General features: G+C 36.4%; 2 protein-coding genes and 1 long non-coding RNA gene across 3 annotated transcripts in view; 2 read left to right on the top strand and 1 right to left on the bottom strand.

Annotated features, from left to right (window-relative positions):
- The window catches only part of LOC139951001 (uncharacterized), a 51,750-nt gene that overhangs the window by 8,275 nt on the left and 27,863 nt on the right, over positions 1 to 15,612 (top strand). The window lies entirely within an intron of this gene.
- Positions 2,626 to 15,025, bottom strand: LOC139950466 (trypsin-2-like). The gene is made up of 5 exons (XM_071949152.1): positions 14,948 to 15,025; positions 13,399 to 13,561; positions 4,431 to 4,687; positions 3,451 to 3,596; positions 2,626 to 2,883 (listed from the first exon to the last, which is right to left on the bottom strand). The coding sequence occupies exons 1-5, from the start codon at positions 14,973 to 14,975 to the stop codon at positions 2,695 to 2,697; spliced, it is 783 nt and encodes a 260-aa protein (XP_071805253.1). The 5' UTR covers positions 14,976 to 15,025; the 3' UTR covers positions 2,626 to 2,694.
- LOC139950468 (uncharacterized) lies at positions 5,819 to 9,142 on the top strand. The gene is made up of 4 exons (XR_011787657.1): positions 5,819 to 6,045; positions 6,932 to 7,045; positions 7,454 to 7,564; positions 8,238 to 9,142. It is a non-coding gene; the product is annotated as an uncharacterized lncRNA (long non-coding RNA).

Below are 15,612 nucleotides of genomic sequence, written 5' to 3'. Positions count from 1 at the left end.
CTAAACATGACTTGACATGCTTTCTGAAAGTGAAATAAGTTAGAGAAAATTAAGGAGTGGGGACGAGTTTATCGTTTTTATTTAGTTTGTACGATATAGGGTTCCAGAGATATGGGATGTATGGAGGTTTGTTCCTAGAGCAGCGTGAACATGAACGCGGTCAGAAATTGTGTCGTTTGTCGTTCAAATTTCGCGAGATGCAATAAGCCCAAAGTGACAATAAAACAAAACCAGACCTGCCAAGTCTCACGCATTAGGCGTGAGACTCACGCATTTGGGCTCTGTCTCACGCTCACACGCACATCAACCATTATTGGGGCGAGATCGGGAAAAAAATTGACGACATTTTTTGTACAAAATTTGTACAAACAGAGCGCAAATTTGCAGATTGCGCACGCTTTTGCTCATCCAGTAGGTTCAGCTCAAATTCGGCAGAGCGCAAAACGCTTATTGCGCACAAGTTTGTTCCGATTCTTTTAGCAAATTCGTTGAAATGCGCTTCACTAGCGAAGACACAACAGGCAGAAGAAGTGAGCGATTGATTTTGGAAATCATTTTTAGTCTATTTTTTTCAAGTTTGGAAGGATATAATCTGACACAATCGAACCTCCACATTAACCATCAACATCTCCTGTGTACCTCAAGTGAGTTTTAATTATTCTGAGGAGGCTTTTGATGCATTTTGAAACACTTTTTGTCCACAATTAAATTTCACATTGTTTTATTTATTTATTAAAAAAAAAAAAAAAAAAAGGTTGAGCGGCGATTTAAAAAGGCCTTCTTAAACTGGCAATTTTTTTTCCGGGGGGATGGGGGTTGAGCTTTGAAAAATCTCACACATAGCTAGCCTCTGGACTTGGCATCTCTGCCTGCAAAACACTTTTTTGACGTTCACGTTAAGTGCTCCCGTTATACATGCAGCCTATTGACCAGAAAGTTTACAAGACCAATTCAGATGAGAGTAAACTAAAAAGAGGCCTACGCTCTTACCACCCCCGCCCCCCCCCCCCCCCGACAAAAAAAAAACAGTAGATAAATTAGATTTGTGGCACACAGCATGTTCCAAAAACTCGCTTTACTTATAGTGCTGTAGCAACGCTATGTATCGTGGGACGTAAAAATGTCATTTTTGACGATGTTTTTTAAAAAGGAAATGCAAGCATTATGAATGTATATTGAGTGTGTGGAGAAAGTTTTGGTAGTGTAGTACAAAAGAAACTTTAGTTATTGCTGGCTAACGGTCAGTTTCACCTATCAACGCTGATTTGAAAAACGTGTAACGTTAGGGAGGCCCAACATATTAGACCCCTATAAGGATCACGGGGGAGCCTTATAGTTTCTAGATGCATAAGGTACGTCGTCTAACCCAAAACGAGGTGGGTACAGCCACTGCAAGTAGTGGTGGACGTGCGAAATAGCTTCATTTTGGGTTAGAATTATGACGCCATGCATAAATATTGAGAGAGGCGTATAACACCCTCACCCACATTTCGAAATATTTGTGTAAAGGATTTTTATATCCTAGCGGGGTGCCGCGCGAAGCGCGGCATCCCGCTAGTCATAATAGAGATCAGTGTAATGGAGCAGAAAAGTCAATCGACGCATGCGCCAAACTGAAGTAGTCTCCGTCTTAAAAAGATTGAAATATATTTGGGTGAACCAACGGCCAAACTGTACTTACGGCTTGCAACCATTCAATGTGCCACTCGCACCGCGTTTAAACTTGACCCTCCTACAAGGATCCAAGGAGGATCAGATCCCGAAAGAGAGATCAAGCATGTTTTTGCCGCGTTCACACGTGAGTGTGATCTCGCATTGATCTCGCATTGTTAACTATGAAACGGAAGTTCAGTTTAGCTGAGGGCAAAGGTTACTAAAAAGCGAGGTCATCGATTGTGCGCGCGCATTTTCCCTTAAACAACCGTAACTCGACGGGGGGGGAACCTCGTACATGACTGCACTTTATTGTGTGTTTGGGCAAGTGGTTGATTGTAAACACGCTACTTATCATAAAAAATATTTGCATATAGGGAAAGTCCGTAAAATAACGGCGAAATTACGGAATATTTCACTTTACGGAGTTCGTATATTTACGGAACCTTAAAAAGTGTAGTCTGAATTGATTTTCTTGCCGACAGAAGCTAGGCAATGTTTATTCTTAGTTTAATTTTGTGATTGTAAGTTTGTCTTTCTTGCAATTGCTATGAATGCAGATGCCTAACTGCTGTTATATTTTTGTTTATTAATATTTTTAAACGTGAAGAAGACTGCGGACTCAATTTAACAACTAATACAGTTTGCTTGGACATTGATGAGAAGACAATACTCACATCATTGGGACAGTCTTTGCTCATAGTATTTTTTTATTAGCCGGACCCCACCCCCCTCAAAAAAAAAAAAAAAAAAAAAACACGAAAAAAAAAATGGGTATAGCAAATCCATTGAACACATTTCTATGCAACTTTAGCGCATAATACACTCTTCACACAAACTTCAAATATATTTTCAGTGCATATTTTATCTGGTTTATTGTTCAAATGCCTGTGCGCCATATGATTTTAATATAAATGATAAAACATTACACGTTAAACCACTTGAGACATGAACACTTGTGTGCGTTGTGTTCCAACGGCGTTTTCAAAAAGCAAACCGGTTGTTGGCCCTTAATATAATTATGTGCACAGCGTACCTGTATTACACGCAAACGATTTCGCCATTGGAATTCTTGTTCATCCAGTCACAATAGTTTGATATCTTGGTGTAGACTCCAGGATGTGCGGCCTCTGCACAGCCCAAACCCCAGCTCACAATACCTTCAAGCAGTACACTAGCCTGATGGAAGTCCGCGGCGAAGTTACTGACGATGGGTCCACCGCTGTCACCCTGTTCATAGATAGAAGACATATCGTTTTGTAGTTATATGTTTTTTACTTGGTGTGTACGGGAGTGGAAATTGAACTTGGCATGACATTTAAGATTGATCACTGAAGTTGTACCTTTACTCAACATCTACACACTAAAATTATAATTTATACTCAGCTACAGACTTTTTCATCATTAAATATTAGCATCGGTTTACCATGAAAAACTGCTGCATCCACTGGGATCAACTGAAATTTTTACCTTACATTATTAAAGATGTACACACCCTATTTACAAACATTTTAGTGTAGACTTGTTTCACATGGGAGATTAACTTGTCTAAGCTCGAAACTGCAAACAACGATATCTCCTGAACTATGTAATCGTTTAGCTAACCACACGGTTAAAATTAAGTTAAAATAATGACCTATTGTTGACCTTGTATGCCTGTCCAAGCAGGAATTTCAAACTATACAACAAACATACGTTGGGGTCAATTACTTCAAAGTCAGACACACTTTAAAGCTTTGAAGCGATTAATAAAGCAAATAAGTTACTAAATGTGTTTCTGTGAACATTTTCTTTTACCTGGCAGGCGTCTTTACCTCCTCCTTGCACACTGGCACAGAACATGTTATTAGTGATCATGGTGTTATAAGCGGCAACGCACTCCTGATGACTGTTTGCGTATACAACCACCTCATTCAGCTCGATAGCAGGATCCCAGGTGCTTGCTTTAATGACAAAATTATTTGAGAATACAATCAGATGGAAGTATCCAGTCCCGGGTAGTGTGTCACTGACGTGTGTGACCTGGTGGGTAGGCCTTTCATTCTGGGTCCAATTTCGTAGCATTGCTCAACTGTTAGAAAATGTTCTTGCTATTTAAAGCAAAACAAAATTGCTAAGGTGCAAGCGTATTTCATAGGCTAGCATACAAATTAGGCGGCCTTTTTGCGCTATCACCATGGATTTGCAATGTAAGCAGCCGTGTTGTGAAATTGGGCCCAGATCTGTACTTTACCTCATACACATGACCGAGAGTCGAGTTCTCACCGATCCATTCACCATTACACACCAGTGGCTATCTTTGCTATTTACCAAGCGAGTATTCGCGCAAAATGGTATTTGCGCATGACAAGTACTCTAACGACTGGGCAGCTCGGGCGCTTGTCTACTTTTCAGGCGCAAGTGCGTGTGACTGGAAAGCCCAGGCGGTAGTCATTTTTTTTAACCCGCTCTATCTAAATGAGGAAAATCGAACTGGACAACGGATAGATTTAACACTTATGATAGTTCCTTGAAACAAACAAAGACGTTTAATGATATATGTACTTTTAAAAGGTTTGATTGAGAGACTTAGGAACGCTAGATGGCGGTAGCCTTACAAGGGAAATATCCTTTGCTTACGTAGTTCTGAACCTGTGCACATTACCGAAAACACAGGTTTTACCTGGTAAGACTGCTGCCACCTAGCGTCCAAAAGTCCTACATTGAGGTCTAGCATGCAGTCCCAAATAACCCATCAAATCCAGAGATTGATTCTGAACTGATTCAAATAAACTTACGGTCACGGTTTCCCCAGCCGCTAACGAGCAGTTCCAATCCCTTATTGGGCTCGCTGGAAGCAATGCCGATAGCTTGAACGTCGCTGTTCATAGAGACGGGTGTGTCAAGATGAATCAAGGCGATGTCGTTATTCAGATTGAACCCCAAATTTTCATGAATTATCCACTTTCCTTTGGCAAACTTCTGATTAGGGCCATCGTGTTTGTTAATTTTATGATATCCAAGACCAACCCACGCAATTTGACCATTTTCAGGGCTGAAAGGCAAAACAAAACACTGTTTTTTAAAATAACAATTTTTATGAGAATAACACACAAACAAATTATAAAAAAATCGTCCAGAATATACCATGAGTTACAGTCACACGTTTTTAAGAGTCAGTTCAGGTAAATAATTGACAGAGTTGCTCACGGTCAAAAAATGAATTTTTTTTATACTTTGTGGGTGGAAGGGCCTTGGGGTGCAAGTAAACAAAATTGCATTTTCAATTCTATATATAGCCCGTTGCCATGGTTACGGCTCATTTTGTTTTTTGGCCATTTTAGGCCGATTTTGGGGTCTGAAAAACTGGTTTTTAGCTCATATTTACAACTCCACCCCACCAAAATGCAAAATTATTTCAAAAAACCTTTTATATCACTACAAAGTATCATCCTTGGCCTTCCTTGAGAAAAAGAATTATTGCTTTAAATATCACCCTTGTGCTATTTATGCATCATGCTTTACAGTATGTTTTTAGAAGTTGCAAAATCGACATTTTTACCCTATTTTTGGACCCCAACATGTCAACTTGCCAGGGGTCTCAGAAAATTTTCCTTTCGGCTGTGATTAGGGCCAACATTGGTCTTTCCATATCTGGTGTCAAAAACTTGGGCAATTGTATCCTGTTGTGACAGTACTGCCTCAAAACTATACTTTTTTCCCAAAAACGTGAAAAATGCCTTTTTAAGGGTCTTTTCACATAATATCGACATACGTGTCCATGGTAAAAAAAAAGGAATATTTTTCTGATACTTTGTGGATGGTAGGGACTTGGGGTCCAAATAAACAGCATTTACATTTCAAATCATAATATAACACGTTGCCATGGTAACAGTTCATTTGTGTTTAGGCCACTATAGGCCGATTTTGGGGTCTGAAAAACTGGTTTTTTTAGTTAATATTTACAACTCCACCCCACACTCTAAATTACAGAGATTTAAATTTAAATCTTTTATAGGATTAAAATTAAAATAAATCCTAAAGATTTATTTTTAGTCCAAATCGATTTAATAAATCAACAATTATCCGCAGAGTCTATTTTGTTTTTCAATCCTCCGAACGATTAAAAAAGGACGCCAACTTTATGGACAGTGGACCAATCAGCGTGACGCGATTTCGTGACGTATTGCACGAACGTACAACTCAAAACTTTGTCGGCAGCCATTAAAATAAACCGACTGTGTGTGCGCTGCTAGCTACTAGTACTACTGCTGTCTGCTGCATGCTAAACGCGCACGTTCAATTACAAATGTAAACGTACATGAACGATGATCAGTCATTCATAGTCACACAAGTTTCTTCGGTCAGAACAGTCGGCAGTAAGGAGGCAAAACTTCAATATTATTTCCTGAGGTAGGTGAATCCAATCGTATGTAGGACGTAGTATATCGGATAGGATATGGATAGGTTTTTGCAATGATTGTTTACAGTTTACACGACGATCATGACCTGTGGTAAAAATTATATCTCGACGAAATTATGTTAATGTTATACATTTTATACAACGTCCACGTATATTTTGGTGTTGTATTAAAGTCAGTGTGAACATCGTTGTTTTAACTAAATAAACCAAACATTAACCATTCCATGTAGAAACGTTATCATGTCCATGGCCATGACCATACTCCGCATAGACAGAGACAACGAACTTGAAGAGGAAAAGAGTGAATTTAAGACCGATTTTCACTCAGTTTCCCCCACCAAGTTCATTTTTTCCCAGCGACGACGGCGGACCAGATTTCGGCTCCCCGTTGCATAGGCCCTATACTCTCTCTACAGTTCACGAACGGAAGTGTTTTACTGTTTGGTGTTGCTTTTGAGTTTTGTTGGTCACCCAACATGATAATTAATATATGTAGATAGGGCAATATTTTACAACAGAAACGTGTCTAATTTATAGACTCTGTGCTCTAAAAATGAAGAAAGAACGATTTCGATAGGCTAGCAAATTTAAATTAGTAAGAGAATCATGTTTCTTTTTAATAACATATCTTGAGTGAACCCATAGTGGTATTGTTTTGCAGAATAAATAATTTAAGAAAATTTAGTCTTAAACCCTGGAAAATATAATGCACAGATTTTTTGCGAGTCGAAAAAAACAAAACATGACACAATTTTGTTGGACCAAATTGTCTCTGGTTAAAGCTTTGTTTGAAGTTCCATAGGCTACTACTAAAACTCTTTCTAATAATGTGAGGTTTTTCTTAATTGTTATCGTCTGAATGTTTCCATTTTTCAGGTGACCTGTCTTCCTTCTGATCGCTGTTTACAGTTTTCTTCGTTCAGGCAAAGTCAAGAGATTTCAATTGTATCTGATGCAAATTCCAACGTTAATAATAGTCAGATCAAGCTGGTAAGCATGTCTTGTGTTTTTTCGTTGATATATTATTCCCATGTAATACAATTAAGATACAATTAAGATACAATTAAAATTTTGCATTTGTTGGCATGGTTGCTAAGGAAAGTAATACTTTTTACGATATGGTGGGAGATATAACTTAATACAAAACTGTTTTTAAAAACGAGTGGTTTGTTTGCATATGGCCACCTGGGCCCTATTGCAAGAACCTCAATAACATAAACTAGAAAATAGAGACTGACATGTTTTTTTATTTTCAACGATTGTGTGCTGGTCAACAGAAAAACAACCGTAAATTACAGTGACATATACTTTACATTTAGTTAATGCTACCATTTTCCATGGTAATGATGTGGAGGGTTTGTTAACACTAACAGTCGTCTGGATGTTTTCATGTTTCAGGTGACCTTTGTTCCTTAGTGTTTGCTGTTTACAGTTTCCTTCATCCAGTGTATAAGTCAAGAGGTTTCAATTGTAGCTGTTGAGGTTCAGAACATTATTCAGAACAAGCTGGTAAGTACTATTTCCCCTAGATGGAGGTTGTTTAAAATTATGTTTCCTTTACTGAAATGTAACAGTGGTCCATTTCACTAAGCAATAACATTCATTGCAAGGCAAATTGTCAGTATTACCATGCTAATTTGTATTGTGACATCACACTTTACTTAGCTACTGCGATTGATTTGCAGCTAAAATCAAACTTAGCTCTTTGTGAAACCTGAGCCTACTAATTCCACTTTAAGCCACAATGTTATTTAAATCAACTCTATCAGAAAGAACTCACATTTATTTAGAACTTGATTTATTTGATGCAATTGCTTTTGCTATAAACAAGGAGTGAGTTTATAATAATATCATTTGAAAAACAATCACATATCCACGTTTGAGGGGCCCCTATAATAGCTGAGTAATTTGAAAGTATTTAATCTTGTCACATAAACATGCGGATTCACCTATATCAAGGTCACATTCACATACAGGTCAAGGGTCACTTTTGTGTTTGTTGTATTATACATACATGTTTTTGATCATGGTTATGTCGACCAGGGACAGAATTCTTCAAAGACGTTTCTTTGGGACTTAAACAGCCCCCCCCCCCCCCTTTTCCAAACCGGTCAAGAAAAAACTCTGCATTTCAAATGAGAACATTTCATTATCACGAGCATGTTTTTTTTTTCAAATACAGAATGGGAGTAGCACACACATCGATGAAGCAATTACAAACTTGACATCTATAGAGATACAGCAACCTGAACAACTTCCCTGAGAGAAAGCTGAAGCAGTTTGTCTTTTGTATGGATTGCATTCCAGTTAGTGTGGGGGGGGGGACGTCAGTAGTTGAAACTTTTGATAAGTTCTTTAAATCCGTTATTTTGAGTGTGGGTCAGACTATTCTAAAAAACCAACAACTTTGGAGATCCTTGCTGCAATGAAATCCGGTTGGCCAACTGATATCAAACCTAATTCACAAACCTAATTTGAAGTGGCATTCCCTTAGATACAGCATACAGTTTTGCTTAAAATAAATAATTTGTAGGAGAAAGGTAGTGCATCAGTTAATTCAAAAGCATTTAACAAATTGTTTGTGGCAATATCTTTTTTTTAAACAAGTTATTCGAAATAAAGCTAGTGTCGTAACTAGACTGTCCATGTTCACCCTATCTAGGAAACAAACAATTGTTTTGTTTTAAAATAAATCTCTCAAATGTGCCAAGAGGCTGTAAACAACTGGTTAACAACCACTCGAATCTTCTTAGAATATTTGAATGAAATTACAGATTTAAACCTTGAGTGATAAACATGTAGCTACAAAATAGAACTTTTCATGTTTATGGACAACATAGGTCAAATGTATGTCGAGGTTTATTGTCGAAACTATGTGTATTATTTAACTTGTATATTTGAAAATAAAAATTTGAAGGCAAATATTTTAAAACTGTTGTTTTTACTTTGTTTTGTTTTTCCTGCTGGTTCAGAAATCGTGTTTAATGTTTTAATCCCAAGGCAGATTAGAAATGAATCCAAAAAGATTGCTAGCATCTAGGTTTAAATCATTCAACGGGTGAAGGTTAAATCTGTAAAGATTTGAAATAATAAATCCACTGGGATTGATTTAATTAATCCTCCAAAGACTTAATTGTTTTAATCTTTTGAAAGATTAATTTTAAATCCACGGTGATTGGTCCCTAACGACAATCCTTGAAAGATTTAAAATTTAATCCTGTGGATTTAAATTTAAATCCTTGTAATTTAGAGTGCACCAAAAAACAAAAACATTTCATAAAACCTTTTACATCACTATGCAAAGTATCATCCTTGGCTCTACTTGAGACAAAAAAATATTGCTATAAATTTTACCCTTGTGCTATTTTTAGAACGTGCATTAGAATATGTTTTTTTGAACTTGCAAAATCAACATTTTTACCATATTTTTTTCCCTAAAAATTTCATTTTTTCAGGGGTCTCAGAATATTTTCCTTTCGGGTTTGATCAGGGCCAAAATTTGTCTTTTTATTTCTGGTAAGAAAAACTCGGGCAATTGTATCCTGATGAAACAGAACTGTCTCAAAAATAAACCCTTTTCCCCGAAAACATAGAGAAATGCATTTTGAAATATTTGCTTCATTTTGAATTTATAACATTAAGAAGTTAGTAATAATTCCATCAATCTGGCAGCTTTTCATAAGCACTCTGTAGGCTTAGTGCATTACCAAACATTGATCAGGACTTGTTAATGACCTAAATCTTAGAATTTGCCCCGCCCCGCCCCGGCCCAATCATATTTCTTGACATTGCATAAAAATAAAAACAAGTTTTGTGAACAGCGCCTCTTTTTTGAAAGTCACATTTTTTAATTCCCCTTGCACATAAAGAAAGTTTGTATTGTCTTAATTGTTTATTGGTTCTCAGAATATTTCCCTTTTGGTTGTGATTGGGCTATCATTATGGTTTGCATGTCTGCTGGGGAGAAACACTTTCGTTTATTGTATCCTGTTGTGACACTTCTGCCTCAAACATGGTAATTTTTCCAAAAACAATAAAAATGCATTTTGAAGTTATCCCTTAGTTTGAATTGATAAAAAACAAAAACGAGCATGCTTGTTAAAAAAATATGGCACTGTTTTCATGCTCTTTAGGTAACATATAAAAAGTGAGAGTTCTTGTTTTGTCATGACTACTTTACCTAGTTGTACAGGTATGATTCACATTGCAAGAAGAGAAGTAGTGCGATGAGCATTCTTTACTATTCTTGTCTATACATGGCCTTATAACAGTCTTCTTGGTCCCCTGCCCGCTACCAAACTAAACATTTTCATCCCTATCAGAACAAAGAGGCTCTAAAAGTGAGCAAGTACTGTGTCCAAAGTATCTAAATGGCCATTCACCTGCTTTGGCCTTCTGTAAGCAGTTCCCCCATCCACGGTGGGGTTCCTTTCAATTGTACTGTTGCAAACAATAAAAGAGTTGGTTTATTTAACGTGATAAACAATTCAGCAGGTAATGTTTGACAATGTTTTTTGTTGATCGTTCTCAGAGACATATATAATAATTATGAACTAGTAAGATAGTGAATGGAAAAAATAATCAAACTAGCCTGAATAAACTTTTGTCACTGCAAATGCATCTTACTTATTTATGTTGAGCAGGTGCAAGTATTTACAACTTCTTTCAATGTTGTTTCATTAAAGGAACACGTTGCCTTGGATCGGTCGAGTTGGTCTTTGAAAAGCGTTTGTAAACGTTTATTACAAAATGCAAATGATTAGAAAGATATTTTGATCCACAAGTAGAATATAATGATCCACACAAGTATCACTCAAAAACATCTTTCTAACCATGCATTTTATAACAAGCGGTTACAAACGCATTTCAAAGACCAACTTGACCGATCCCAGGCAACGTGTTACTTTTAAATGATCTCTTACGCTCATCATGCAAATCGTTAGTATCATTGTTTTTAATAAGATCTTGGCAAACTTTTCCAACACTTTTAAGCGGGCTTTTTAATTGCCCACATTTGTGTTGGACATGATTGGATGCTCCAAACCATCTGCCTCAAGCACAGAAACTACATTGTTTATGATCTCTATCTCTTTGAAAAGTTTTACATTTGGTAGCAGGCAGGGACAAAGGAGAGTAGGCCCTGTATTAAAGACAACTTGTAAAGAATGCTCATCGTACTCTACTTGCAATGGGAATCATACCTGTACAATAGGTAAAGTAGCCAAATCAAGAACTCTCAGTGGCAAAGCATTGGTTATGGTTTGGTTGGATACCATTATGTTTAAATAAAAACTTTGTATTCATTACTCAAAGGGCATGGAAACAGTGCCAGATTTTTAACAAGCATGCATTGTTTTTTGAAAAATTACTATACTTAAGGCATGATCAGTCACAACAAGATACAATAAACACAGAGTTTCTACCCAGAAGACATGAAAACACCAATAACAAACGAAAGGGAACACTTTCAAAAAAAGAGGCGCTATTCACAAAACATTGTTTTATGCAATGTCAAGAAATATGATTGGGGCTGGGCCGGGCAAACTCTCAAATTAAGGTCATCAACAGTTCCTGATTAATGTTGGGTAATCCACTAAGCCTATAGAGTGCTTAGGAAAAGCTGCAAGATTGATATAATTATTACTTTTTAATGTTAGAAATTCAATATGAAGAAAAAACAATTCAAAATGCATTGTTCTGTTTGGGGAAAAAAGTCTTTTTTTGAGACAGCACTGTTAACATCAGGATACACTTGCCCAAGTTTTTCTTACCAGAAATAAAAAGACAAATTTTGGCCCTGATCAAACCCGAAAGGAAAATCTTCTGAGACCCCTGAAAAAATGAAATTTTGAGGGCAAAAAATATGGTAAAAATGTTGATTTTGCAAGTTCAAAAAAACATATTCTAATGCACGTTCTAAAAATAGCACAAGGGTAAAATTTATAGCAATATTTTTTTGTCTCAAGTAGAGCCAAGGATGATACTTTGCATAGTGATGTAAAAGGTTTTATGAAATATTTTTTTTTTTTGGTGGGGTGGAGTTGTAAATATTAACTAAAAAAAAATAGTTTTTCAGACCCCAAAATTGGCCTAAAGTGGCCTAAACACAAATGAACTGTTACCATGGCAACGTGTTATATTATGATTTGAAATGTAAATGCTGTTTATTTGGACCCCAAGTCCCTACCATCCACAAAGTATCAGAAAAATATTCCTTTTTTTTACCATGGACACGTATGTCGATATTATGTGAAAAGACCCTTAAAAAGGCATTTTTCACGTTTTTGGGAAAAAAGTATAGTTTTGAGGCAGTACTGTCACAACAGGATACAATTGCCCAAGTTTTTGACACCAGATATGGAAAGACCAATGTTGGCCCTAATTACAGCCGAAAGGAAAATTTTCTGAGACCCCTGGCAAGTTGACATTTTGGGGTCCAAAAATAGGGTAAAAATGTCGATTTTGCAACTTCTAAAAACATACTGTAAAGCATGATGCAAAAATAGCACAAGGGTGATATTTAAAGCAATAATTCTTTTTCTCAAGGAAGGCCAAGGATGATACTTTGTAGTGATATAAAAGGTTTTTTGAAATAATTTTGCATTTTGGTGGGGTGGAGTTGTAAATATGAGCTAAAAACCAGTTTTTCAGACCCCAAAATCGGCCTAAAATGGCCAAAAAACAAAATGAGCCGTAACCATGGCAACGGGCTATATATAGAATTGAAAATGCAATTTTGTTTACTTGCACCCCAAGGCCCCTCCACCCACAAAGTATAAAAAAAAAATATTTTTTGACCGTGAGCAACTATGTCAATTATTTACCTGAACTGACTCTTAAAAATTAGTTTTTTTTTAAAGATAGTTTTCCATTCCAGTCATTTTTTGTTACTTAACGGTATTTACCGCAGAGTGTATACAGTTAGCTGGTAATTACAAAGAATATAAAGATCGTGCGATTTGTCTGGTCCGCGTATAAAAAACATAATCTTTTTCATGTGCGAAGGTCCACAGGCAAAAACGTAAAGTCACGATAACGATCACGACGCAAAGAGAACGCATCATATTGGTTGAATGCTCCACAAAGAATACGCACACGCTCATTCAACCAATAGAATGCGTTCTCTTTGCGTCGTTATCGTTCTCGTTCTCGTTCTCGTTCTCGTTATCGCTGCGTTGAGACCGGGCCTTTAACTGGTAATTAAAACAAAATAAATATCGTGCGATTTGTTCGGTCCGCGTGTAAAGAAAACATAATATTGTCCATGTGTGATTCTCCATAGTTAAAAACGTTTCAGTAAAATCATGGCAATAGACACATTATCAAAATCATTTGATACTTACTAGCAGTGTGCAGCGGTGACAACCCAAGACTCGTGAACCAAAGTACCACCACAATATCTTTCTTTGTTACTGTTCATTAAGGCTACCTGGTAGGGTCGGCTGTGTGGGGTAGACTTTTTTCCACCCACAATAAGGGAACCCAAACAACATGGGATCAACACAGCTGCAAAATTTATACAAAAAACCCTTTTGTCAAGTAACTATAAAACCATCGATTATTGTTACAACAACAAATGCCACACTGTGTAACTAATGTGATGTTTTATGTACAATGGAAACGTTCAGAGCATTTGAGCTTGTTTTTGGACATGTATTGCCCGAGTATAAATAAAAATGGCCCAATTTACCGAAACAAGTTTACCATGAAATGGGTCAACACTTATTACATCAATTCCAATCGAACCCAGTTTTATGAAGTTAAATTCGGTTAAATTCAGTAAAATTTAACTCAATTCAATGAAACTCATTTAAAATTTAAAGGAAGGTAAATTAAAAATTGGTAAGAAACAAAAATCGTGAAGATCACAGATTTACATAAAACTTACACGGTCTAATGATGATGATATTAGAAACCACCCCTTGAAATATTTCTCTCTGTAATATTTCTCGTTTGGCGTTTATCGCTCAGTGAGCGTTTTATTCATTTTTGTTTTGGCATCGATGATGTAATGCAACATTTGTAATTGGTCTTTTACTATTCTCTCGTGACCAAGAGGGCCGTCCGATCTCAAATTTCGACAGGTTTGTAAGTTTATGTTTAGAGTGGATTACATAAAGTGCTTACACTGCCAGCAACTGTTTTGTTAGCAAAAACCAATTCTGTAATGTTTCTTTAAATCAATTCAATCAAATTCATTTCAATGCATTTCAATTCAGTTCAATTCAAATCAATTCAATACGCTTCGATTCGATTCGATTCGATTCGATTCGATTCGATTCGATTCGATTCAATTCAATTCAATTCTCTTTATTTCAAGCAATTCAGTTCAATTCACTTCACATAAATTCAATTCAATTCAATTCAATTCAATTCAAATCAGTTCAGTTCAAATCCGTTCAATTTAATTTAACTACAAAACATATAAGTCGTAAGGTGTTTTGTTTTCCTTAATGCACGATACTTTAACAAGCGAAACTCGAACGCATAATATTATACATAATCCTCCTTTCTTTCAGTCATGTTTTTATAGATTGTTTGATTGCAGTTTGATTGATTTGGTTATGTTGCTTTTTTAGTTAGTTTACTGTATGGTGTTATTGAAGTCAAGAGAGAAAGAGAGAACAAAACCTTTCTCAATAAGTTTTTATTTACACAGAATTTCATTATTACTACCATAGAGCTGTAAAACGAATTATTGAAACTGTTACTCCACTCACAGTAATTTTCGTCAGTAAAATAAGATACAGTTAAAGTGGAAACAGTTATGTATATGTTAAATTTAATTGAACAACAAAAACGAATTCGGGGCCAGAACTAAATTATGGTGTACAACAATAGTGTGCGGCACGCCTCGACCTTCAAGAAATGATTGAAGATTCCAATACTCACCAAGTGCAGCAATAACAAAGCCCTTCATGATGATGATGATGTTGGTCGAAACAGGATGCTAGAATGGTGCAGTCAATCGGCCGAAGTGTGGCGGACAATAGTTATGTCCTCTTTTATAGACCAGTGTCCAGTTCGAATTGACATTTATCTTAGTGACCATCTTTCAGGAAGTCGTTATAGCCAAATATAGTCCCGTTTTCCAGTTTATCTTCTGTACGCACATTGCATATTTCCCATGTAGGTAAAAGTTGTGTTATGAAGGGTGTGGGGAAAGCAAGATATCACCTTAAAAAACATGTGGCAAGTTCACATCAGTGAATAAGTTTTTTTTTTATTTTTTACCAAAACAAAGAACAAAATTTATAGTGCAACAAACTTTGATAAAGCCCTACAACTCAGAAGTGGATAAATGATCTACAACCAAACTATCCTAATGTATGCATCATTTGAAATCCATTAACACACCCTTACAGGCAGTGGACACTTTTGGTAATTACTCAAAATAATCTTAAGCATATAACCTTACTTGATAACGAGTAATGAGGAGCTGTTGATAGTATAATACACTGTGGGCAACTTGTTCTTCCGAAGTAACGTAGTTTTCGAGAAAGAATTAATTTTCTACGAATTTGATTTCGAGACCACAGGTTTAGAATTAATGTGGT

The sequence above is a fragment of the Asterias amurensis genome, chromosome 18 (assembly GCF_032118995.1).
Source record: "Asterias amurensis chromosome 18, ASM3211899v1".
NCBI classification, from domain to species: domain Eukaryota; kingdom Metazoa; phylum Echinodermata; class Asteroidea; order Forcipulatida; family Asteriidae; genus Asterias; species Asterias amurensis.
This window is presented reverse-complemented; position numbering and strand designations above follow the sequence as displayed.